The sequence below is a fragment of the Myotis yumanensis genome, unplaced genomic scaffold, assembly GCF_028538775.1.
Source record: "Myotis yumanensis isolate MYYU_CA2020_CCGP unplaced genomic scaffold, mMyoYum1.0.hap1 SCAF_6, whole genome shotgun sequence".
In the NCBI taxonomy this organism is placed as follows: Eukaryota; Metazoa; Chordata; class Mammalia; order Chiroptera; family Vespertilionidae; genus Myotis; species Myotis yumanensis.
This window is the reverse complement of record NW_027223757.1, coordinates 28,170,696-28,198,609: the sequence shown is the minus strand read 5'-3', so window position 1 is coordinate 28,198,609 and position 27,914 is coordinate 28,170,696. Positions and strand designations below refer to the sequence as shown.

General features: G+C 34.9%; 1 protein-coding gene across 6 annotated transcripts in view; it reads right to left on the bottom strand.

Annotated features, from left to right (window-relative positions):
• Window positions 1–27,914, bottom strand: part of ADGRG6 (adhesion G protein-coupled receptor G6) — a 134,654-nt gene that overhangs the window by 38,910 nt on the left and 67,830 nt on the right. For 2 of the 6 annotated variants that reach the window (XM_070417804.1, XM_070417801.1), the window contains exons 4-10: window positions 27,113–27,736; window positions 18,519–18,587; window positions 16,099–16,185; window positions 10,207–10,292; window positions 7,459–7,511; window positions 6,218–6,280; window positions 2,362–2,504 (exon numbers count right to left, since the gene is read on the bottom strand). In XM_070417804.1, the coding sequence (XP_070273905.1) occupies window positions 2,362–2,504; window positions 6,218–6,280; window positions 7,459–7,511; window positions 10,207–10,292; window positions 16,099–16,185; window positions 18,519–18,587; window positions 27,113–27,736 (1,125 nt within the window). The remainder of the gene's footprint in view (window positions 1–2,361; window positions 2,505–6,217; window positions 6,281–7,458; window positions 7,512–10,206; window positions 10,293–16,098; window positions 16,186–18,518; window positions 18,588–27,112; window positions 27,737–27,914) is intronic. The other 4 variants (XM_070417805.1, XM_070417802.1, XM_070417806.1 and 1 more) reach the window with 2 other exon arrangements.

Below are 27,914 nucleotides of genomic sequence, written 5' to 3'. Positions count from 1 at the left end.
TGGATAGAGCATCAGTCTGCACACTGAAGGGTCTCAGGTTCAATTCCGGCCAAGGGCACATGCCTGGGTTTCGGGCTCGATCCCCAGTGAGGGGTGTGTGGGAGGGAGGCAGCCGATCAATGATTCTCTCTCATCATTGGTGTTTCTATCTCTCTCTCCCTCTCCCTTCCTCTCTGAAATTGATAAAGAAATATATATATTAAAAAAAAGAAGACACCTGTGTCCACCGCCACACATCTTACACACATGCCTCCATCCTCATATCATCCCACCTGTTGTTTGAAAACTCTCTCAATAAGTGCCATCCTATAAATGATTCAGATTTTACAACTTAAAAAATATCAAGAGTCTCATTGGTGTTGCTCAGTGGTTGAGCATCGGCCTGTGAACCAGGAGGTCATGTTTTGATTCCCAGTCAGGGCACATGTCCGGGTTGTGGCTTAATCCCCAGTGGAGGGCATGCAGGAGGCAGCAGATCAATGATTCTCTGTCATCATTGATGTTTCTATCTCTCCCTTTCCCTTCCTCTCTGAAATCAATAACAATATATTTTTAAAACACCAAAAGAAAACCAATATATTGATAACAATGACAAAAACAAAATCTTGTATTTCAGTACTGAAAAAATGTGGAAAGTTATACCATACTGCTGGGAACCAGTACTGCAGTCACCGATTGAACATTTAAAATGACTTTCCCACCTATATTTGGAACCTTAAAATTGTCAAGGGTTAGCCTACTTTTTTTCAATTAGTAGAAACTTTTCTTCACAGATCCACTTGCAGTAAAACAATAAAGTATAGGATTTAAATTAAGTGGTATAAATTACATGTCAAGGTATCCAGAGAGAGTTGTTCTGGGGCTCCTCAGCCTTGGAAGACAGAGTAAGGCCTGTCCTCACAGGGATCCTTCATCATATATAAACTACCATTCGTCAAGCTACTTCTTTGTGGAGACATCTATGTGTGAAAGGGCAGCATCTGTACCCACCCCACCCCCAAGAAGCCCCGTTTGTAAATAAGCAAGCATTTTCCCAAAGAGGCTCAGAAACTGTGGATGATGATGACAATGACGATCTGTGTTCTTCCATTTCTGTGAGTTCTCTGTAACTGTGTAAGTTGACGCATTAGAGATGGGAGGTTCCTGGTAGAAGGGAAGATGCTTGCTTCTTTATTTCACTGTGTCTGACTTCAGTTATAACCATGGTCCCAGAGACTGAGGAATTCTAGCTTCCCCCACTTCAACCTCCTGCGTGTGTATAAGGCCAAGTGTCAAAGTTTTTTTTTGATCTCTACTAATGTACCTTGTAATCTTTTGATCTCTACTAATGTAGGTAATAGTTGTAATCACAGAATAACATTAGAATAAGCCTTGGCTGGGTAGCTCAGTTGATTAGAGCCTTGTTCTGATAGGCCAACATTTTGGGTTCAATCTCAGGTCAGGGTACATACAAGAAGCAATCAATGAATGCATAAATAAATGGAATAACAAATCGCTGTTTCTCTCTCTCTCTTTCCCTTTCTAAGTTTACTAGTACTTTCTACTGTCCACATTTTTGATCATTTGCTTTTCATAATATTACTATCAAGATACCTAGAGTACTGTAGACATTAGAAGACCATACATAAAGTGGTGGCTCAAAGGCAGTAACATCTATTTATACATGGATGATGACAGAAAAGGCTTTATAGAAGAGGTGACTCTGGGTTCTCCTTAAAACTAGGTAGGTGATGAGCAGGTGGATGGTGAGAGTAGAGAAGAGCAGCATGAGTAAAGACAAAGGAAGGAGGCACAGCATGCTGGGGAATTTCAAGCAGTACCACGTGTGTGGTTGGAGCTTAGGCTGTGTATGGTGTCTAGATAAGAATTGAATCTAAGCTCTGGATAACTCCCAGATTTCTGGCCTATTCCTACAAAGTAGTGTCATTAATAAAGACAGAAAACATAAAAGAAGAAAGTGTTTTATGATAAGAAATTACCTTTTTTAAGATTTACTTCATTTGTGTTCCCATATGCATATATAGACGCACTCTTTATTCCTAAAGTTGAAGTCAATCCTGCTCAAGACTCTCCTGGCATTGTGCTCATACCCTTAGTATTTTCATAATACATCCCTAAAAGAGAGTATAAACTCTCCCCTGCCTCTTTCATTTCTTTAGATTCATAGGCATCGAGTTCATTTCTTTTACGCTAACCATGTCATCTATTTGTTACAATATCACCACTATAAGTTTCATCATCAGAAAAAATAGCTTTAAATAAGGAAACAACACACATAGGAAGAATATTTCTGTTGTTTCAATTAAACCTGAACATATAATCATGTAAAATACATATAATAAAAAAATTAAAGGCACTTACCCACTTGCCTCACACTCACTGTATATAGCCTCAAGCCCTCATCCAGGGACTCATTATTTTTTAAGAGCTTCTGCTGAATGACTTTTCCTTCTAAATTGAGATTGTTGGTAGCATTGTAAACCAGAAGGGCCCAAATCGCCAACCTAGGGAAACATTGTAGATAGAACTGTTGTTGGGTTGGCTGTTTTTATGTAGAAAAACAGAACATTTGGATATGGCAGTAAGAGGGATGATCATAAAGTGCTGACACTAAAAAGATATTCCAAGGCACACAGAGACTTCTATTGCTGTATAAATGATAACGTCAAAAATATCTCAATGTAAATGGATTTTATAGGATATTATTTTATAATGCTCATATATCACATCACTCCATTTCTTTCTTTCTTTTTTTTAAAATATATTTTATTGATTTTTTACAGAGAGGAAGGGAGAGAGATAGAGAGTTAGAAACATCGATGAGAGAGAAACATTGATCAGCTGCCTCCTGCACATCTCCTACTGGGGATGTGCCCGCAACCCAGGTACATGCCCTTGACAGGAATCGAACCTGGGACCTTTCAGTCCGTAGGCCGACGCTCTATCCACTGAGCCAAACCGGTTTTGGCTCCATTTCTTTTTTATCATTTAAACTGACTTTTTAAAATGTATCTTTATTGTTGAAAGTATTACAGATATCCCCCTTTTATTCCCCACTGACCCCCCCTCCACGCAGCACCTGCCACACCATCCCATGCCTTCACTTCACTATTGTCTATGCCCATGGATCATGTATATATGCATATTTCTTTAGTTAATTTCTGATTTTTTTAAAATTATTTTTTAATAACCCATTTCTTTTGCAAAACACTCTTAGTAATATTTTATAGCATACATGCAAGAAAGGAACATATGGTTAATTTTAGTTTCTTTATAGCCACAAATAAAGTTTGTTAGAAAAATTGAATTGCAACAATCTGACTACACTGATCATTTGACTTTTGAAATTATTCGTGTGTTACAATTTCTCCAGAATTGTGATAACTGATTTTCCATCTCAATGGAATATTTGCAAATACTTTGATGGAACTTGGCAAAAAACTTGTTTCATTGTAGTCTGTTAACATAAAGAGAATTATCAAGCAAAAAAAAAAAGTTACAAAATATAGTCAGTGATTGACCAGTATATTCAGAAGTTTATAGACTTTGAATGTCTTAAAATATATATACTTCTATGGAAAACAGAGATGTATCCTAAAAGTCCTATCCAAACTTTTGGCTCTATAATTTGAAGTAATATAATTTTTGGCTGAACTATAATCATAGCCATAGTCAACAGCAGAAATGAAAAATTTAATTTAACATTGAGGGAAAATTAAATGACATTATTTTGTCAGGTAGAAGAGATATATTTTCCCTTATATGTGAAAACTCTGGGTTTACAACAGAACTTTAATCTTCGTATTCTGAGGAGAAATGAATAATATGACATAAGTCATTATATTATCAATATCAGTGACTGTCCACATGCCAAAGTCACTGATTTCAAAATAACTACGAAGCACTCAATAGAGCAGTGTTGTAGATTTTATTTATAAAATTCTGGGGGTACCAATAAAAATGAAAAAATCAGAGTATTAATATATTTGTGGTGCTAAAAAGAAAAAGTGAAATCTTTGCTATGGAAGGTTAGGGGAAATTAAAGAAGAGTTCTATTTTCCCCCTAAACCTGTACTAATCTCAAGAACAAAATGCTCTACTGTTTTCATAATTCACTTTGAAGGGCTATTTATCTCCAAAATGATGTACTGCTTAATGTTCATGTATAAGACACATTTCAAGATGATTCAAACATAGATTTGAGTGAACTGGCATATAGTTTTTAACATGGCTTATTAAAAAAAATAGTAACCACTGATTAAATTATCATTGAAAAATAAGTTTTGCCACTCCAGTCACTGAGAACTTCTAGTTGGGATTGTGACCTTATACTGCCCTTGAATATTGAGAACATAATTAGCACAATGTATTGTTGAATACCCAATTCAGCAATTCAAGAATGAGTGAGCAAGTATTGTTACAGGTCTTATCTGGATTGTTTTCCTCTCTCATCCTGAAAACTAAAACTATTTTGTAGCTCTACAAAGTCAAGTTCTATCTGTTGTTAGCATCAATCATTCTTTATTTGAATAAACCAGTCTCTTTGGCTTTGGTTTCCTGTCTGTCTAGGCGATGGGAGTGTGATGGTGTTACCTGAAGCTCTAGTCTGTGTTAAGTGTTACAATCAAATTGAAAGGAAAGTTTGGGGGAGAAAAAGAGTATGTGTAAAACTAGTAGACTATCGTTTTAAGAACAACTATGAGAGACTATAAAGGTTTATTAAGAGCATTAGAAAGTAGGAAAAAAGAGAGGGTGGAAAAAACTATGAGAATAAATTTTCAAAAAACGTCAAAAGTTCATACCAAAGAAAAACTAAACGTGTTGATTTTCCTAGATACACTGTCTTAGTTTACTCTCCCTATAATTTTCTGTGAAGTTACCCAGTGGTTTGACAGACAGGAAACTGAGACTCCATGATTTTAAATTTCTTTCAAGCAAGAGTTTCTGAGGTGTTGACATATACTATTGTTGGCTGATTGTAGTACTGTCAGGTAGTGGAAGAATTACAATAAATGAACTAAAGAGGGCAAGGCTGATCCCCTAACAGATTCTACTATTGGTGATACCTGAAACTAGGGTGGCCCCAAGTGTTAGACAGTAACCAGCAAGGGATCCTGATCACTGCTGGATTCACTAGTGGAGGCTCACTATGATCTAGCAATAAGGATTAGAGGAGAAATTAATTGGCTAAATAGAGGAGAAACATCCATTAAGAATATAGTATTAAAATACATTACTCAAGCCCTCAGATAATAAAGGAAAATGAATTTGACAAAATAAAAACTTTCCCTAATCAGATGGTTCGATCTAGTCTGTTGAATATATACAGAAATGATAAGCTTCAAATATAACGTTAAAGAATTTTTTTTTTTTTTAGTGTTGAACAGAAAAATAACAAGAAAACTTGCTGGTTAACTCTCATATGAAATTTTATTTTTATCTTCTATAATAATAATATGTCACCTGAAAAGAAAGTTTATTCCATCATTATGGTTGTAAATCCATAATTTAAATTCAGTCAATTGAAACAGAGCAAGACTTATATAAACTTTTGCTCTTCTAGTAATTACTTTTTAATTCTATGGAGATGCAAAATAGTACATAAACATAACTAAATTTATTCCATTTAGGAGGTTAGGTTGTTTTTCAGTATATGTCATTCTGAATTGCTGGCTTTTTTGTATGCCAACTGATTATATACGGTCCAATATCCATTAAATTATCTGCCTGTTTCAGTCATGATCTTGATATAAGTTTAAAATGGAGACTTCAGAAAATTAACTGATGGTTTCAAATGAAGGACATATTTTGGCACCTATTGTCAATATTATTATATGATGCTATCATACATAAATGCCTTATTTTAAAAAAGCTAAAACAATTTTATTTTTCTTTGAAGGTATCTTTGAAATGAGAGGTAAATGGTTATTATAAAAATAAAACTGGAAATACTAAACTAATAATTCATCCATTTTAAATATCCTAATTCTGAATTATTTTTCATCAGATGTATACTTGTATCCATTCTGCTATATTAAAGTTTCAGCTATAAGAAAGATAGTAGTTAGTGTGCATTAAAGATAAAGAAATAATCTAAACATGCTATGTGATTAAAATGTTTCTCTCTTATCTTATTGCTTTAATTTCTCTACCAGAGAGTTAAACAGAGGGCAAGAGGCAGGGTGTTATACTTTCTGTAAGACTTTCTCAGTGTTACCTTTGATCAGTCCCAATGCTTCTCTTGACTTTAACCTTGTCTTCTCCTGAGTTCAGGTGTAAACTGTAAATAAAAATATGTAGATTCATTATCATCTGATATGCTATTACTACACCACAAAATTTGAGGAGATGAAAGAAAAAGGCAGAATGTACATTCTAAGGCAGTATTTCCAAATGTGTGTTCTGAGTAGTTCTAGTTTTTTTCATATGCACATGACAAAAACTAGCTGCACAGTCAAATAAGCTAAGCAACTATGTTCCCTTGCTTTCTTTTCAAGGTGAACATGCATGTCAGTATAATACTAAAGCATCTGAGATATCTAGAGTGGCTTCAGTTTATTTAATAATGTACTTCCTGATCTCATTTGACCAATTGATCCCTTTCTCTGTGTTATTATGTCTCTTGGGTATATAGAATATATGCTTAGGGTTCACAAAATACATTTCAGAAAGCTAATTTTAGTATAAAACTGTGAAAACAAGGTCGGAGGAGCATATATGGGTGCAACTATTTGCTTGAGCTTTAGTGAAGTATTTAAATAGAAGAGTGAGAGATAATTTTGAAAAGTTAGGTTACAATCAGACTGTAGATGCCTTAACTTATAAAAAATGGTCTCCAAACTAGGGTGCATGCAACCCAGGGGATGCTCTAGATGGCCTCCTGGGATCTGAGAAGAAACTAATATTTAATTATAGTCTTTTCAATTGTGGTACATTATGACATATAATATATTCATTAAGTAATACATACACACACACACACACACACACACACACAGCCTAATATGCAAAGTGTCCCCTCAGGAGTTCGCTATGACGAGCACTGACCACCCGGGGTGGCACAGAATGAAGGAAGGCCCCGGCCAGCAGCCAGAAGGCCCCGATTGGCCCTGATCGCCGGCCAGGCCTAGGGACCCTACTCACGCACAAATTTCATGCACCAGACCTCTAGTGTATATATAATTTCTTTTAAAATCACAAATATATTTTGGGAGTACAGGCCAAATTTAAAAATAAAATGATTAGGATCCAAAATCAATATTTTTTTTAAATTACTGCTGCAACACTGAAGCTTTTGTGTAAAGAAAAAACATAATATAGAATTGTTGTAGAAAGATTATGAATATGGCACATGTGTGTATTGTGTGCTTGTGTGTGTGGGTATAATCAGAGAAAGATAGAGTAATATAAAATTAGATACTACTTTTTATTTCTCAAATAATTCATCCTGTCACTTACCTGATATTAACCACGTAAACAGTATAGTTCCAATTCTGGAAGGTTGAATTAAGCTGAAAAATACAATGGAAGGGGTGAGTTTTGGTAAAACTTAAAAAAAAAATCTGAATCAAGTTTCTTCCCTCCCAAAAGATAAGTTATTATTGGAACAAGACCCTGGGAAAATCCCAGAGAGCAAAAGGAGTGAAAGAAAGGTAAAGATAACAGTTACTACATCACTGTATGCCAAGAACTTTACAAATGTTATTTCTTTTGACCCAAAACAACGAATGAGATAGGTATTATCTGCCCCTGCTGCCTTTTCAATGAAGAAACTGAGCTTAACAGAGATGGAATAGCTTGCCCAAAGTTACCCAACTAAGAATGAGTAGATTCCAGATTGGAACTCAAGTCTGTCTGGAAACACTATGCTTTCCCCTCCAGCTCATATTATAATGGGCTGCCGAGTTAGTCCTAACACTGAGAACTAAGCTGTAAGAGGGAAGATGGAAATGATAAACACTTCCACAGTCTTCATTCAACAGACACCAAGGGGCAATAACATGTTTTCCTAGTAATTACAATCTCATAAAAATATTAGTACTAAGAAAAATTATGTCAACAGTATAAACCTTTAAATAAACAAGAAGTATATTCAACATTTGGGGAGCTATGTTAATTATTATCTGGTTATTTAACAGTCTTTTGAGGTCTCAGCACCAGACTTTTTAATGAAGCAATGATTCTTCTCATTATAAATAATCAATTTTCATTATGCATTGTCCAATACAATCACAAAACAGGATTTCCTTACTGATGTGAAATTCTCTTATTTATATATCACTCCCAAAGGGTTTCTTTTTTAGGTCACTTCTCACATAAACATTTAGCATTACTTGCAAAAATTCTAAAATTAAATGTAAATTTTATGAAATTCTGGCAATAAAAGTTAACTTTTTATATTGTAATAGTAATAATATGAATCAGGGACACCACTTATATTTCCTCTGTTATCAAGTATCTGCTTTGGTATCATGCATCTTAAGCTGATAGTGTCCAGCAAAGCTTAGCTTCAGATGAGAATGATCCTATGTTGAAAAGCATTCCTGAAATAAGTATAAATGTAAAATAATACCTCTCTAAAGCAGATTCTCCAGTGAAGACTAATTTTTGAGATTCATAACATTAGATGTGGTTTATTTGGGAATGAAAATAAAGAGTTTTATCTTTTGAAAACACTCTGACTTTAAAAAAAGAACAATGATAGAAAAAAAATGGGATGCAATAATATACTCTTTCTGTCAAGACCGCTTTCTGTTTAGAAATGAAATATCTTCCAGTGTTTAAATTAATCACTACAGTTAATGTGTCATTCCAAAAAGTCAACAGTAGCATTTTCTCCAACTTCTATTAGAGAATTTCACTTTTACCCCCAGTTTTGTAATAGAGTTGTTAATTACATACTATTATTTCCTGTGATCAACTTGTTTTAAAGGGTGTAACCTTTAAAAATAAGACTATGTTTTCCTATCATTCAAATATGTTACATGCATATAATATATTGTCACCACTATGTCTCAAAGAATGGTTTAACTCTCTTTTGCCACCAAGGACACATTTATTAGGCACCTATAAAAAACTATTTTTCTTACTTCAGAATGTATATCCAAGTGACTTTATTCACAACAGCTGTTTAACTGTAATAGGATTATATATAAAAAGTAGTTCAAAGTACCATAGTTTACCATAGATAGAAAAATTAAAAAAATAATGAAAATGAAAAAATAATAAAAATCTGTGAAAGAAAATTTTTTATACTGTATAAGGAAGAAAAAAATAAAAGAAAACATATTAAAGTTTTTAAATTGAAAATTACAAAAATTTTCATCAATATAATACAGGTTAAATAAATTATACTGTAAATATGCATCAACTGATGCAAATAAATGACAGCCACATCATGGAACCCTATGCAGTGTTTAAAAAAAAAAAAGATAAAAGGAGGTCTCTGTGTACTAATGTTATAAATCTGGTAGTAACAAAAATAAGAATGGTGTATGAAATATGTCACTTTTAGTGTAAAAGGGATAAAACAATCTTACTTTCTTTTATATGCACAAATTCTGGAAAAACCCAAGAAAAAAACAGTGATTTCCAGGTTCATCTCCATGTAAGCTACAAGGATGGGTGGAAGACTTTCATGATACAGTAAGTCCTTGCTTAAAGTCATCAATAGCTTCTGTGACTTTAAGCAAAATTATGTATAATGAAACTCATTTTATCATAGGCTAATTGATGTAAATAAGAATCAAGTATCTATGGCATCTCATCAGTGTTAGAACAAAATGACATGAATGAAATGGCATATTCAAGGACCTCTGCATATCTTTTTATACCTTTTGTTTTTGATACAAAAATTCTCAAAAAATAATAAAATAAGAAATATACTTTTAAAAATAGTGCTGATAATGCATGCATATTATAGCAAATAAAGATACCTACTAACACACATTTCCATTTGTGTGGCATTTCTTGTTTGGACATGAATAGTCTATTAGGCTCAGTTTCTTGTCCTTTTTTTCAAATGCACTTCTCTTTCTATGCATAAGCACAATACCTCACGTACTTATCAATTCATACATTTATAATGAACAACACCTATGTACCAGTATCATCTGTGGATTGAGTTAGCCAAACAGCAGGGTCTTTTCCAGATTTCCAGAGGTTAACAGTATAAAAACAAAAAAGAAATTTTACAAGTTCACTTACCCATTCTGCCACCTTGTTCTGTACTTTTACCTCAGGGTGATGAAGGATGTTTTGAATCACTATGGAAATTCTATAGATAATTCCATCTGTCCATTAGAAATAGGATTTAGCCCATTAATTATATTTCAGAGCCATATAATTATTAAGGTAAATCTACAATCATATAATTTCATGCAATTTAAAAGAAACATCTACACAGGTACAGAAAAATTGAGATTTTTTTTTACTTTATGTTCATTGACCTTTGCAACTTCTTAGAGTTACTGATTATACATATAGATAATTCATTCATTGCTCCTAAGTCATCACCTGCACATTTCTTCCTATTTTTAAATTCTATAAATTTCTGGTATCTATGATCTGTAAAGTAGTGACCCTTCACGTACACTTTGGTTTCTTGTAATAAGAACTTATCCTTTTTTTGTACGTTATAAAGAGTTGGGCATGTGAAAGTGAGTGGGATGATGGGCAGACAGTAACTTGAAAAAGAACAGGCTTACACATATTTACTACTTCGGCCCCTTATTCTCCCTTTCCTTTCTTTCTCCTCCCCAACAAAGCTTTACTTCTACTAAGTTATTGGGTTGGATTTCACTTTTTTTTTTTTCATCAAAATTTCATGAATGTAGTCATTTGTACCAAAGTAGAGGGGGAAAAATAATATTTTCAGAAAGAATTTCAATTTTACTACCTTGATTTAAAAATAAAACAATGTCAAAGAAAGTTCTGCTTTTTTTTTGGGCGGGGGGCAATCTTTAAAGTAGTATAATACACACACACACTACACACATACACACATACACACACACACCAAACTCTCCAGCCAGGACCTGCTAAATCTCTCTAGATGCTTGTTACAGGGCACCATGCTAAAATATAATAGGTTACTGAGAGAGAAAAAAAAATTTGAATCTCCTCTATAGTCAATCATCTTTCTTCATGTTTATGTTTTGGTATGTCTTGAGTAAAATATACATAGAAAATGTAGAAATATGTAATTAAAACAATGATAAGAAATGGATTTAATAAAGATTTTGGGGAGCAGTACCAAAAAATTACAAAAAGTATTCCTCCCGAATCTACCAAAATGTAAATTGCTATCCAATTACTAAAGGAATGTTTTTCCAATCTATGGTTCAGAATCTTATGCAGAAAAAAAAAAATCAAAAAAAAATATCACCACTCTAGATGTCATATAAATATATGAAATTGATACAGGTCCAAGTGAGATTAATTTATAAAGATTATGTTATTTTAGCTTCTAAAAGTCTTCAGTTATTTGAATGATCTTGAATTTGTATTCTCTTAAAAATATTCTGAATGGAAATATTGAGAAAGATATTTAAAATAAATAATAATTCGGACAAAAAACCCTTTATACTCTAGATCTTATCATATCAAAACATGGACATTCCAAGTGATTGAGAGGAAATTCATATTGCAGAGGTCCAGGATTCTATATTTAGTTCAGATTCCTAGGGATCTTCTGTGAATGTTCCCTGATGCCGGTATAGTAACTGAAAAGCTGCCACTAGATGGAGATCTAAAGCATGTGTTTGTTCAACAGTAGTTAGCAATCTTTCCCTCTCAGGAAAATATTACAAAATACTAATTATCAGTGTTTTATATCACTGACATTTCTGAAATTTTATAGAAGCATCCAAATAGTTAAGATACTTTTCTTTAAATTTTAAATATGTTCTACCTCACTTTTTTCAGTTCACTGTTTTTATAAATGAGAAAGACATCTGAGGCAGACTAAGTCAATTTATAAATATAGTACTCTCCTTAGAGTTACATTGCTGAAAGCAAATAAAATATGTGAATATGCCAAAAAACCTAGCATCTTGTGTTACAGATTCTCTTGTGCTGTGGATCATTATCAAGTAGTCTCTCCTCAGAAGCCTCAGAATGTGGTATTTTTATAGTTAGCTGAAAGCTACTCAGCAGAGGCTACTTGTTATACTTATTTTAAAAAAAATTTGAATAATGTAGTTAACAATTAATCCTGAGGAATGTCCAAGAGTGAATTGTCAAAACAAAATAAGATGTCCACCGACGGGTTGGTGAAAGGGGTTTTGAGTTGCAGCAAAATAACTGGTTAAGCACAGCCAGTGCAGAAAATGCACAATGAAGACAGTGATGCAGGCTTTTCCATGTCATCCTCGCAGTCTTCCCTATAAACGTTACAACTCCCACAGTGACTCAATAGAAAAGCTATTCACAAATCTTCATTTGTTCCAGAGACATCAAAAGATGAATGCTTTTTCCTAATAATGGCACCCAGGCCAGAAAAATTCATGAGAGACATTTCTTTGGGGAAAAAAGTGTGTAAGAATATATCCATTTTTCAATTAGATAACACTTCTAGCCATGAAGAATATCAAACTACAAATTATTATTTGCCATTACACATGATATTAAGAAATCTTATTCCTGTCTGGAGATCTTTCTCCAATTTAATTTTTCCTTTTTGTCTTCTTAACACACTTTTTGGAGTTTCTTGGAAGATACAGAAATGACATACTTTACTCTATAGTCAAGGTTGTGAAATATAGATTTGAAAAGTAGATTTTTTAAAAAAATCCTCACCGAGGATATTTTTAAAAAAATTATTTGAGAGAGAGAGAGAGAGAGAGAGAGAGAGGCGAGAGATAAACATCAGTTACGTCCCACAGGCACCCCAACCGGGGATCGAATACATACAACCTAGGTATGTGTCCTGACCAGGAATCAAACCCACCAGGGCTGAAAGGTAGATTTTATTTTATTTATTTATTTTTTTTAAAAAAATATTTTTTATTGATTTTTTACAGAGAGAAAGGGAGAGAAATAGAGAGTCAGAAATATCGATGAGAGAGAAACATCAACCAGCTGCCTCCTGCACACCTCCCACTGGGGATGTGCCCGCAACCAAGGTACATGCCCTTGACCGGAATCGAACCTGGGACCCTTCAGTCCACAGACTGATGCTCTCTCCACTGAGCCAAACCGGTCTTGGCAGATTTTAAAATATATATTTGAAAAGGTAGATGTTCATTTATAAAGCAAATGTTATTTTAGATTCAAGTTTATTTCTTTGAACTAGTGATGAGACAATTACGATATGACAGTGGTATTTGTAATATGACAGAAGCCCTGCTCATCCTATTCACAATTTCTTTAAGTACAGCTAGATTGTTGTTGGATCCATATAAATATCATGAGAGGATATTTTTTATTTGAGTACTTAAATGCATGTGAGAAACTAGAAGCAGTGTTACTATAGCACTTGTAAGCTAGGTTTTTAGAACCGTAAAGACTAACAAAGGTATTTCCTTACTTGGGTTGCTGACCTCACAAAAGTTTAACACATAGTAGCATTAGAGTGATGCTGCAGGCATAGAAAATGTAATTTTGAATGGAAACAAAAATTAATCAAAGAGCTTTTTTGGGAATATAATAGAAAAGGCTAAAAGTTATATGTGAAAATAACTAGGTTATCCAGTAGTTCCTGAAATATCTGTGAAAAGTAGCTTAAAAGATAAGATTTTCTTAGTATATAATCTGAGGTATCATATCAAAGTCCTATTGAAAATAACAAAAAAAATTCTTGACACAGAAAAATAGGAACATTTCACAAAAGTGGGAAAAGAACATTTAATTGATATATTGAAGAAATATGTCTGATTGTTAACCAATTTCAACCCCTCTCCCCTTTCTGTTGATGAACACAGCAAAACTCTTTGATAGTCCAGAGTTTAAGAAAGCAGGTAAGGTAGAAAATAGATTTGACAGTTTGCTCATCTTTCTTACAGTGAACAAAATAAATTCTCTAATACAGGGTGGGCAAAAGTAGGTTTACAGTTGTGAGTACACGAAACACTGAGTTTATTCATGTATTATTATTAATTACTGTATTATTTTCCATATGAACAACTTTAAATTACTTTTGCTCCACCCTTATATCAGATCATAGGCCTGAGAATGTTCACTATATCAGATTCTCAAGGAATAAAAAAAGTGCATCGGAAATTGTTGGCAGTATGTGAATGATCTTAGATAGTCCAGAACATGACATCAAATCCCACTTATTCACAAGGTGAACAAGTAATTCTCTTCAATTATTGCAAATTTGACTACATCAAAGAAAAAATCTTACTTAGATTATCGTCTATCTCTAACTGTTACTCTCACTTTTAAAAAAAGACAATAAAAGCTTTGGGGGCTGAGATGTGAGAAAGCAATAGGATATAGGGAGAATCCAATGACATTGTTTTCATTATATTTATTTTCACTTCTTTTTTAAAACCAGTGGTTATGCTTTAATTCTACAACAGTGATATCAATTTTTCCATCCAAATAAAAATGTTTAAGCAAAAAAAAGTGAGCCAATTTAGAAAAAACACCACACCTATGAAATGGATAATAGAGATGGTTCAAGGATGTGATTAAAATATGGTATACAAATTTGAGTACACAATTTTGAAAATATTTCTACTACATGATAACCTATGAATATTTTTAAATATTTTAAAATGCTAAGATTATATTTTTATCAAGAATCATCTGAATTAGAATATTTTTCTTAAATGTGGTCGCCAAACCATTTCAATTGACTTTAACATCTGCTCGCTTTGTTGAAACTCCAATAAAGGCTATGACGCAGAGAGATATGGAGTAAACAAGGCTCTCTTCAAGAATGTCAGAAATGACATGACTGGGTGAATACAGCTCTACTCCACCAAGTCAAGGACTCTGTAACATCATATAAATGTTCTTGGGCAGTAGAGGATGTGCCAGTCCTGGAGGGAGAATGCCACAGAGGCTCTTTGTATGTTCATACAAAGAACGAAGTACTTCGTTAGAATTATAATATTCCCATCTACTGGCTGGCGTCCATGTGAAATATGCACTGGAAACTTCAGCTGCTGTTGCTTTCTTGGGGGTTGCTGGAATTTTTGCTCCATCATAAATCTCCTTGGTGTAACTACCAGAATAACCATAAACACTTCCCTGAATCGATGTCTTTATAACCCTTTACATTTCATGTAAAATATTCCATACTTCCAATTTAAACGTCCTTACAGAGGAAGTTGATGTAACCCCAAAGCCAAAAGAAAAAATTAACTATGTATGTTTCTTTTCTCTGGGTTTTGGTCCCTAGTGATACATTAACAGATGTCTTGGCCTCACAACTTATTGGAGTAAGAAAATCTCTTTGTTTCTAATACCTCATGTTTGAGAATATTACTGTATTTGAGGCTATGGTGTAGTCACCTGATTGGAATTTCTCTTTTTTCAGAAGAAACTAAAATCATTTACTCTGAATTACCAAAAAGCTATGTATATGGTCCATATAGGAAACTGTTTGATTTATGATTTAGTTGATAGACAATCATATTCTAATCATTATTGGTCAACAAATAAAAACATAGAGCAAATTATTACCATGTAAAGTAATTTAAATGTCACAAATATTTAAACATAAAGTTGGCTTTAGTGAAAAGTTAAATTACTAAAAGTAGATTTTTAAAATTATAAAACCCTTTAGAAAGTAGTTTCCCGAAGAGAGTAATCTAACAAAAGACCATGAAAAAAAATGTTTTTTCTGCTGTCTCTAGCATAATATAAATTCATTCCTTTTCATCAAATGAATTTCTCACAAAATTTCCTTTGAAAGAAATTTTAGCTAAAAGTACAGATGAGTGGCACTGGAAGTGAACTCATTCCACTGGTCACTAGAATGAGGAACTCAAGAGAACCAAAGGATTTTATTTATTTTACTAGTCTTGCAAATGTACCAGTTGATTCCAATAATACAAACTTTGTTGAAACATTAGATATTTCCACCCTGAGAATACAATTTTTATTACATCAGACATATTACAAATATAAAAGGTAGTTTCTTACCATTCCTTTGTTTATCGATTCTATTAGTAACAGGCATGTTAGTGGTGACAGTAGGTGGTGTAGTACTAGGAGAGCTTACAGTAGCTGCTAACAAAGATGAGAAAAATGTAATTTTGCAAGGAGCACATGGCAGTTAATATGGATGAGCAACCTATAATTAATTCATGACACTACATGGAGAAGGAATGGAATCTATTTCTTCCCATTAACTACAACAGACTCTGAGGTTGTAATGCATAAAATAAAGCAATGCTTTCCATGGCACAGTAAGAATCAGTTCACATGGCCTTTGGTATCACATTGCAATAGTCTGGATCTGGCACAGAGGAACTGGAAAAAGAACATTTAGATTCTAGACCTATGTCTGCAATTAACAGGCGGATGACCACACTGTGAATAAGTAAACCTTTACAGAACTCAGTTTCCTAAGTTTGTAAAAGCAAAAGGTTAGAGGAGACATTCTCTATCACACCAATCAGCTAGAAAATGATCCAAACTAAGTCAGCCTTCCTGATTCACTAAGAACAGAGAAATGAAATCTCAGAGAAAAACATGTTTCTTCTTGAGAAGATGAAATAAAACAAAATGAAAGAATAAAATGTATAGACTGAATCAATCATTTATAGATCCCAATAACTTTACTGAACAGTGATGGACAAAATGGATTTCATAAGGACAAGCCTAAGGGGGAAACATTTTCAAAGCATTATGTCATAGATATGCTTCTGATATTACTAAAACTCAAAGATGAAATCCTTACGTAATGCTTTGAAAATATTTTTCTATGGAATTCTGAAGGAGATATACAGGGTGGGACAAAAGTAGGCTTAGAGTTGTGAATACATGAAACATAGAGTTAATAAAGCTACTGTAATAATCATTACCTCCATGTCTTTTTCCATTCAAACAATGCTAAACCTACTTTTGCCCTACCCTGTATAAGTAGTAGAAACACCATACATATAATTTTCCTTTAGTTTATCCTAGGGATAAACTAAAACATTTGTATTAATGTACATTCATATGGACAATAAACATTTGTTATGTGTCTCATTTTTTAAAATTACCTAAATTTAAGTAATTACCTTCTAAGGGATCTGTAGAAAATAGCAAACTTCCTGTTTCAAAATATTCTTTCTTAACTAAAAAATTTTCCATTTCCAAGTGATATGTAATATTTAAGAATGGGGATTCTTTCTGAATTCTTTTTTAAAAAATGATGAACAGTCAGTTATATTTATCTTAATGCAAAATGCATCAATAAACAGGAAAATGTTTTGTTTTGTTTCTTGTCATTTAGGACACAGGGGGGTGGATAGCTGGGCATCTGGTCCTGTGACCCAAGGAATCAGTACTATAGGTATCTCAGATTAAAAGAAAAAATAAGTAATTTTTAAAAACCTTTAGTCTTGAACTAGGCGAAATTATTTTTTTCTGTGTCAGATAAATACTTTTAAACTACACTGAGTTTATGGAAACCACTTAATACTTTTATTTTCATAAGGTACTCATTGATAATAATATGAGGAATAATCCCTCAGAAAGGAAACAAGATAATAATGAATTAAAACCCCACTTCCACACTGGAACCACAGAAGACACCTTTAGTTTCTATTCATTTAGTCTCACTTCTAACCCAAGTCACTTTCATGCTATGTTCCTCCTAATAAGAGATCCAGCTTTTACAAAAGGCATGATCATGATTCTTAATGTGGTATATAGAACAAAGAAGTATTTAATAGATTAAATGAATGAAAATGGATCATGGAAATTAGGAACAGCGATAATAAAATTAAAGCAAAATGCATAAGTTTAAAACATTCAGGACTTTAATTATGTATTATTTAGCATGCAACTGTTTAGTCCATAATATATAATTAGAATGTTGGCATAATGTAGTCACTATGCATTATAATAACTAATAAAATTATATTAATATTAGTTTAGTATAACTAATTTTATTTCAATATTTAAGTTACATTGCACCTCATAAATTGCCTCACAGCCTTGTCTTAAGCGTAACTGAATATTCAACTTAATTTTTCCTCTTGTTTTTTAGACATGAATACTTTTTCAAGACATTGTATGACTGTATTTATACTGGACCTTTGCAATATTCTTGAGGAGACATAGAGGGGAAAAATGAAATCAACCCTTGGTTAATAGCATATAATCATTCACATTTAAAAAACTCAGTGCTTTATGGAAATGTGGTCATCCAGTCTGTGAATGCATTCTTTCTCCACACTGTACGTACTGTGCACCCACGCAACTAAAACACATCCAGAAATTCTTCTGTTTTGCTGGTTTCTGACTTCCCAAGAGAAAATTAAGATACAAATCAAAACAATAAAAATGCCATTATCCAAAATAGCAAGAAGAAAACAGAGAGACTCCAGAGGACAACGCTGGCTCCCTACCTTGGCAGAGGGTCCCCAAATCGGCACAGTTGGCTAGTTCTGCTGCTGGGAGCGGGATCAGGTAGGAACCTTGATCAACACAGAAGGTTATATAAGTTTGACTTGTGTACAAGATTTAATATTATCCAGGGAAAAAAAAACATGAGTCATATGTTTTGTATAACAGGAGCAGCTCTAAAAGCATCATCCAATAATACTCCAACATTAAGAGAGTCTCTTAAAGTCTCTGTGTCTTAATTTCTGTACATGTAAAACCAGGTTATTGAAATATCCCTTAAAATCTTTAACTCAACTTATTGGCCATCCACATATGAAAGGACAAGTTTGTGTAAAAAATCCAGGGCCTTTTCACATAATAAATTATACAGCTCTGGTGGAAATCTGTACAGATGAAATAATATACACATCAAAGATAAGTTTCAAAACTAAACTTGGCTAGTAATACTCATAATATGCACATTTTGTTGCTAGCCACTAACAGATGCTATTGACAATTCCAGAAATACATTTCTATGATTTCAAGGTGGTCTCTGTGTCTTCCTTTTTCAAGCTTTTACTGAGTCATCCTCAGTAGGAAACAAGTTTGAGCTGATTTCCTAGTAGGAGTAGTGGGTTTTCTCTGTTGCATTACATCTTTCTCTGACAATTAACAGACTTTTATAAACAGGCTGAGGTGAGGGGAGCTGGGTTAAACTTTTCACAAAGCGTATTGCACTATGAATAAAGACAGAGGATAAATACAAACACACACACATAAATACATATATTCAATTTTAAAAGGACATTTCAATTTTAAAAGGACATGTGATTCCATTCAAATGTTTAAACACTTTCCAAACTTTCCTGTGGGAATAGTACCTGCAGGTAGAGCAGGCACAAAAAGATGAGCTAACAAAAGATGTCTAGGTAAATGGTGTACATGAACAGAAAGCATCCCCAGTTTAATAGCATCTTCATTCTTGATTGCTTCAGGCACCTGGACCAAGGAAGGAAATCATGTTACCTCAGAAGGGCCCAACCCTACAGGCAAGTCTGTAATGTTAACTGGTACAAAGCTCTCATTACAGGCCTTTACATGTTCATTCAATAAAAATTTACTGACTGTTTATAGTGTACGAGGCTCAGAGGCTAGAGTAATACTTTGAGATAATGTCCCTACTCTCAGAGAGGCATACATGGGAAATGGCTTCATAGTTCTCTGAATGATATAAGTATTTAGTAGCCCAAAGCAGGACGTGACCAGCAGTTTGGTGAGAAGGGAGAAGGGTGCATCCCATTACAAAGAAGAGCTGTGAAGAAGATGAGGAGTCACTATACTGATCACGGGATAAGAGACTAAAGATGGGTATTTCTAGCAGACAGAATTACTGAAACATATACCAAGAAGGCTGTGAAAAGATCTGGGTACACAAGTGACATGGCATCACTGGGTATCTGTAGAAAATTGGTAGGAATGGTCAGATATATAGGCAATGGGTTAAGGGCCTTGTAGAATGTAGGCACCACGAGTGTCTTTCCAAGGATGGTTTATCCCATCCACATCTCAGGTGGGTGCTCGAGCTTTACTGAACAAATTAATGAATGCATGATGAACAACTGCTCACATTTTGAACTCTTTCTTAAAGGAAATGGGAAAAAAGTGAAAGAGAACTAGGTGAGAAATTTCTATTTATGTTTGAAAACACCTTTGAAGCCCATAACCAATTAGAAGAGGGGAGGTACAAGAAGCATGAATAACCCTATTGATTCAAGCTGGCATCACGACTAAAATGACAATGGACAGAAAGAGATAGATGCAAGGCATTTGCAAGTAGACTGTCTAGGATTCAAAGACTATTTGGAAGTGGGACAAAAGAGATGAAGACATTTTCTTCTGGTTTCTAGCTTGAGAAATTGGTACATAATAACCTCATAAAAGGAGATAGGAAATACTGGAAGAAGAATGAACTTAGGTGAGGGGGGCTCACCAGTAAATCCAGTAATGAAAACTGAGGTGCCTGAGAGACACCTGGACACACAGCAGGTGCACATGGGTTTGTAAGAGGTCTAGCCAGGCAATACTCAACAGAAGCGATAGCCGGGTCTAGGATCACAGGAGCTAGAGTGAAGATTTGAGAAGGATATAACCATAGATATTCCCTTATTTAAGGATCAGGTTTGAGAAGGTAAAAAGAGCTTCTGTAGAAGGTGGTTTTTCAGAATTAAAGTGAAGAAAGTTTCATGGAGGGTGTGGCAATACCAAGTGCACAAGAAAGGTCAAGAATGATAAAGACTGAGAAGACCTTTAACTCTGCACTGGAATTTTGGTAGCAGTTCTACAGAACTTAGCTTCAGGAGCGTGGGAACGAAGGACTCTAGATGCCAATGTTTGATTGAGGGGTGAATGCAAAAAGAGGAAGCGTGGCTATGAAAGGAAGCAGAGATAGGAAGGGGAGGTTTAAAGATTGAAAGCTTGGACAAGTATACCATGGAAAAAGAACATTTGAGGAGACAGAAGTTGAGGTCAGCCTCAGGCAGGACTGAGGTAGAATACTATCTTGAAAGTTTTCTGCCCATTATTCTTAACTAATGCCCCCTTCTTGCCAGACCTTATTTCTCCTTTAGGTACTTACATGTTAGTAAGGAACTTCTAAAAACTAAAAACTCAAAATGAGTGAGGAAATCTCAGCCACTGTAACAGGCGACAGAGGAGACCCTTGGATGGAGTTCCTGTGCTTCTCAAATTACACACAATGTTGGCAGTCAAAGGCTCCCTGGCCACTCCTGGCCCTGATACAGTATCTCTGGACGACAAAGGGAGATAAGGGGACATTGTTGTGGGAAAGAAGTTTTATGGCTAACTGCTTTTCCACTGCAGTATAGTACAGAGCTTAGAGGTGGGGATGGGAAAGAAAACCCAAAGAGTTATGATTTACAGTAAGACATTTGACAATTTTATTTAACATTTTATCAGTGTCATTGTATCATAACAAGTATACATTTCAATATGTGACAACCTCTTCATGGGAAATTGTAACATTTACTTCTCAATATTTAAGTTGTCAGTTGTTCCTTAAAGCCTAGCAAATGAACATTGCTTTACAAATACTCAATAAATACTACCTTATGGAGATTCAATATAGGAATAGATGTTAAGTTTAATAATTTTGGGGGGATAGTATAAATACAAGTGATGATTATTATTAGAGAGAAATTATATTGATAAATAAAATATTGCATTATAAAAACATCCAATTATATAATTACATGAAATATAAAAAGTAGATGCAAAAAAAATTTTTTTTAATTTCTAACTAGTTCCATGCTCAGCATATCTGCATAAAAAGTCACTATTGCTATCGGTTTTCCTAGGCCAACAGATTTACAAACCAGGATATCGTTAAGCAAGCGAGACAATTCTCCCTCCTGGATAATGATAATATCTTTTTCATCAAGGAATTGTTTTCAGAATGTAACCTATGTATGTTCACTCATTTTTATAGATACCACAAAGGTGTTTAAAGGTATTTCCTTAATATTAACTGCAAAATTTAGAGTCAAATTTCTTTGGAAAAAATGTAATCATTAAAAATGGGCAGTTGATGAGAAGCTGAAAATCTTTCTTTTCTATCTGTTGTTCTTGCAAAATTATACTACTAAAAGGAATCACTATTTATTTACAGGGGTTGTGGTAAAAAAGATTGATGTGTAGTCAACAACTCATCTCATAACCTATTTAATCACAATCCAAATAATAGTAGACAGCAATGAACCCTTAGCATGAGTTACAATGGGGAAAAATAATTCCTTTTCAATTCCTTCTTTGCAGCTGTACTAAGCTAAATTTTACAATTTTTCCATAAATAATATATTTCAAATAAAACTATCTCCAAGAATCATTTATGCTCATAAAGAGTTTAAACATCTCCAAATAACAAAGTCCTTTGTAAAGATAAAGTGATTTTATCTTCATTGTGTGAATATAATGTATGTATACGTTATCCTATATAATAAAGAGCTAATATGCTAATTAGACCAGACAGCAGAACAACCTTCCTGAATGACCAGTGGGCAGGGGGCGGGGCCAGCAATCCTGTGCTGTCAGGCCAGCCATGGCGGTCCCAGCACAACCCCTTCTGCAGAGGTGAGACAGGGCGTGACCACGGCACCTCAACCTCCCGCAGCCCCTCCCCTGGCTGGCCCGGCCCCCGATCCCCCCCTCCCCAGTAGGTGGGGGGGGAGGACAATGCTAAGGAGCAGAGAACCCAGCTGGTGAGCACAGCAGTAGTGGCGGGAGCCTCTCCTGCTTCCGCAGCAGGTGGGTGGTAAGGGGCGAGGGGTCTTGGACTGCAAGAGGGATGTCCACCTAAGCCAGCAGGTGGACATCTACCAAGGGGTCCCGGCCTGTGAGAGGGTGCAGGCTGAGCTGAGGGACCCCCCACCCACTGTACAAATTTTATGCTCTGGGTCTCTAGTGTATATATAAAAATGCTAGTCAAAAATTTGTTAGGGATGGTAGAAAGAAGTTTATAGTGAATCAGTTTTAGGGCATGAAGAACAGAACTATAATAATTGAAAATGAAAGGGTAGGGATCTAAGAGTTGATGATGCCTTAGTAATTAAGGGCTAAATTTTACAATGAAAACAAAAGTTGGTATAAATCCAAACATTTCTAGAAAAGAATAACAACAAAGTTGGGTACTTATGAATTGTATCTTATCTCTATAACCACAGTGGCTAATAAATGGAAGTGCTTGTTAATGCTAGTTAAATAAATGTAATTTGTTTGAACTTAGGCTATTCATTGAGTTGTACTGTATGACACCCCAGGAAAGAGCAGTCAGCGGTAAAATAAATAAAACTGGAAGAGAAGGCACTGTCTGTTCTTTGTGAAAAGTGGTGGACACTAGCCAGTATCTAAACTTGAATCATAACACAGGCAAATACTTGCACCTATAATTAAAGAGCCAGCCAAGAAAACTGTCTATCTATGGAGGTCATAAAACTGAATATGTTTAATGAAAATTGTTCTAAGAAAAAGAATGATGCTATAAAATAACAAGAAGTCCTGCTAAATAAAGCATTTCTTTCTGAAAAAGACTGACAAGATTAGCCATGCTTTTAAGAAACTCTGATGAAAATTTCTTAATTAAGGTATATTTCCCAACTATGCTTAGAATAGTTTAGGAAAACAAACAAACAAAAAAAGTCCAATTCTGAAACTGTTGAAACACTTTTATTTTATTAAGGCTAGAATATTTCATATTTGAAAAAAAAATGACAGGATATTTAAATGTAGATAATTCTACTATCTTATTTTCATATGAAAACTTTACTTAGCAATGCACCTTTAGAAAAAAATCTGTTCATTGTCCATCACAAGTTGATTCTGAAATAAAAGTTCACATTTAACAGACATCGTCAGGCCAATGGAATGTTAGGCATGAAATTCTACTTTCCCATTGGTTACTGTACTGATCATTAGTTTGGGGAAATTATTAGTACCATAAACAGCAAGCCACTACATTCGGGGGAAAGGAAAGGTTAAAATGTTAATAGAGCATACTTTTTTCCAATTCTTGAAGTTTTGCTGAACTAATAAACTTCGATATAATCTGTGTTACAGGTATTTCCTGTCAGTTAATAAGTGACTTGGTTCTTCAACTCCCAAAGCTGATGATTAAACGGCAGGAAACTCCCTCTCCCTGTTATGGTTCCTGAAACTCAGTCCAAGATATCTGAACCTATGAAATGTGGGTGTTTAGTGTCATCTTGGAATGTCAAGAAGACCACTATAAAAATTAAAGTAACTCACATCACTGATTAGGTAAACTAGTGTCACTCCTTTGAATGAAATCATTTTGAAAATTTATAGATGACTGTGATACCTGAGCATGAATCTGATGTATTCTTGTAGTCTTAAGACTTGGGAAAGGAGTTTTAAATACGCTGTTAAAAACAAAACAACAAAACGAAACAACTCATGGGCATGGCTGTGTTTCAATAAAACTTGAAGAAAATAGATGACCTGCCATAGGCCCTCCTATTTTGTCAATCCCTGGTCTACAGAATTTCTCAGAGAAATTTAGGAATTCTTGTACACTATATCCCTCACATTTTATTATATTAAGGTACTCAAGAAGCATTGCAGAAAAGAAACCTTATTGATTTTAAGAAAACACAAAGGCATGCTAACATCCTGGAAAGCTAGCATTTTCCCGCAGAAGGCACTCTGGCCAGAAGAGACAGCTCCTGGATCTTCTAGTTTTCACCTGGGTGAGGATTAGCTCACCTGCTCTAGCACTATGTCCCGTTTTCTAGTCCTGCTTATTCTGAAGGACAGTCTTATTTATCTGGTTAAGAATGCATTGCTCTAAAACCAGTTCCTGAATTGGCCACATTATTGAAGTGACATTGGTTAAATTCCTTAACCTTTTTGGGTCTCAGATTTCTCTTCTGCAAAATGAGGTTAATAATAAAAACCACATCATGAGATCTATGTTGTAGAAAATGAGTTAATATGTATACTAGTAAAGTGCTTAAAACAGTACCTAGAAAATAATATATGTATTCAATTAAGTATAAATTAAGTGTTAGCAATTACTAATATACCTAGCTAATTATTTTCTTTTTCTTTTTCTTTTTTTTGTTTTGTTTTGGTTGCCGGAGTCCTCAAATTCTGCCCCACAAAAAGACAAATGCCAAATGGTCTTCATTATGACTTTTAGTAATGACCCAGGACATGGTGAAAACAGGCCCCTCTACTAAGGATGCAGGAAGAGTCCCACTGCCCTCCCCTCCTGTCCACCATCCCACACCAAACACACACGCTGGACCTTCTCGATTTCCTCACTGAGTAGAAGACTTCTTGGGGATCCCTGAAGGTGCTCTGCTGCTAATCAGACCGAGAGCAGCTGGGGAACACCTTTAGCTCTTACAAAGCCCCACAGTCTCCTTCTGGAACAGGGTCGTGGTTTACCCTCTTTCCAACAACCCACAAGGAAATAACTGGCAAATGACATCACTTAATAGCCTCCCAACATCTGCAGCAGCACCATGACCACACGGAGAGGTGGGTTACCCACAAAGATGGGTAGGTGACAGGAGTTCCCCAGGCCAGCAGGGCAAACACAGGTCAGGGAAACTGGGGAGGTGGCCTCAGGTCTTCACAATGGGGCCTACTTTCTTAAAAATATTGGTAACAAATTTCTGAAAGAATCCCTTCCAAGGTCACATACAAATTACTTTTTAATATTAGGCCACTTCTCTCCTTTAATGAGAATTATTTCTGCAACTACAAATTATATTTATCAATACCTTAGCTTTAGTCATATAACATTCAATATGATAATGTAACTTTCACATTTTGTATTTTATTAGTCCTGTAGTAAAATAAGGACTTCCAAAATTAACTTAGGTACCCTAGAGAATATTTGATAGAAGTCTATCCTATATAATAAAAGTATAATATGCAAATCAACTGAATGGCAGTACGACCAGTCGGTGGGGGGCGGCGCCAGGCCAGCCGAGGCTCGTGCCAGCAGGCAGGGCTAAGTGGTGACCAGCAGCAGCAGAGGGGCAATCAGGGGGTGGGGGGACGGGGCCAGCTGCTTGCCAGCCGGCGCCAGCCTCTGATCAGCCCACCCCGTTGCCACGGGTGGGACGATGGGGGCAGGGCCGGCCGCTCACTGTGATGTCCCCTGATTGGCACGCTGGTCGCCTCCCACCAAGGGAGGCCAGACTGCAGCTTAGGCCCATTCTCCCCAGAGCGGGCCTAAGCTGTCAGTCAGACATCCCGAGGGCTCCTGGACTGTGAGAGGCTGCAGGCCGGGCTGAGGGACCCACCCGAGTGCATGAATTTTCGTGCAGCGGCCTTCTAGTTTTAATATAATTATGCTACACAGAATTATTTTCTCTAAGCATTTTGCATTTAGCTACATCTAATATTATCACATTTAAAGTCTCTCAAAAAGCAATCAAAGAGGAGAGTATTTGAAACAAATGACAAAGCTCATTTTCAAATAAATAGAATAAAAGTTCAAATAAAACAATGATAATTTCTGATTATCAAAGATTTTCCTTAAATGGACAGTTGTGATGTTTAATACTGACTGAGTAAATATCATGCTTTTAGGTGGTGGTGGTTTATTTAAATAACACAATAAAAATCAGCATTTTGCTGTATCATCTATGTAATTAAAAACAATAACTTATTAGTTTCTTTTTTTTCAGGTCTGGTGTTAATATTTCTATTTGATACATGATAATTATGACTATTGTTTGTTAGTGATAAACTGTGTAATATTTTATGCCATAAAGAAAACTTAAAAATGGTATAATCAAAGGCTTTGATTGAAAAAATATGGCTTATAATAAAACGTTTACAATGAATAACTGAGCAGATAACATTTTAAAAATTAAAAGAGCTAATTAATGCTAATTATATATATGCAAATATAATACATGTACTTATTCCATATAAATATATGCATAATGTAATTATATATGTGTACATACATAATTTTATATACATATAAGTATATGCAATTTTTTGTTGACAAACATATTCATAGAGCAATGCTTTAGAAAAAAGAGTTAATAGGCCACAGACTTACCACAGCTTAGGTTGCTTTCAGCTTTCAGAGCTAGGGTTGGGATATTCCAAAAGTCGTTTTGCCAGTCGACCACATTCCCTTTCACATTACAGCTGAGGTTGAAGAGGATTTTGGAACTCATGGAAAAATTCCAAAGTCGAAAGTTATAAATGTCCGCTTTTAGAGAGGCAATTCCATTTTGATTGGAGCCCAACAACAATTTCCCATTCCCAGAAATAACTTTACTAATGCTAGCATTGCACAGAACTATTTTGTGCCATCTTTTGAAAGTTACACCAATATAACCAAAAGAATTATTCCAATCAATGCAGAACTGCTCAAAGCTTTCTGTGAAAACGTCTTCTTTACCCTTCATAGGTAACACGCTGTTTAGTAAACATTTTGAGCCAGCTATAGCTAGAAAGTAGCCACTCTTGTCCTTTCCAAAACTGAGTAATTGTGTGAAGGATGGATTTGAGTAGGAGAAAGCCATCCATTCACTGTCTTCCTTGCCAATTCTGGCTGCTTCAAAACAGAGTGTGAAAGCGCTGAGCTCCGGAATAGAGACAGTCTTTGCAACAGACACCTGGTACACATCTAGTGTCTGGGGTAAAATGACCTTTTGATTCCTTAAGGACACAGCGACTAGGACAAAACACAATAACAGATAAAAGATGTTAACTTCAGATACGGACTAATGAGAGAGAAAATGCCTGATACACCCAACCACACCATTAATTGACTTTTTTCCCTATGGCTCTCCTCTTTTGCTGTTCATCTACCCTCTATCACCAACCCATTACCTTATACCAATATTAGTAAT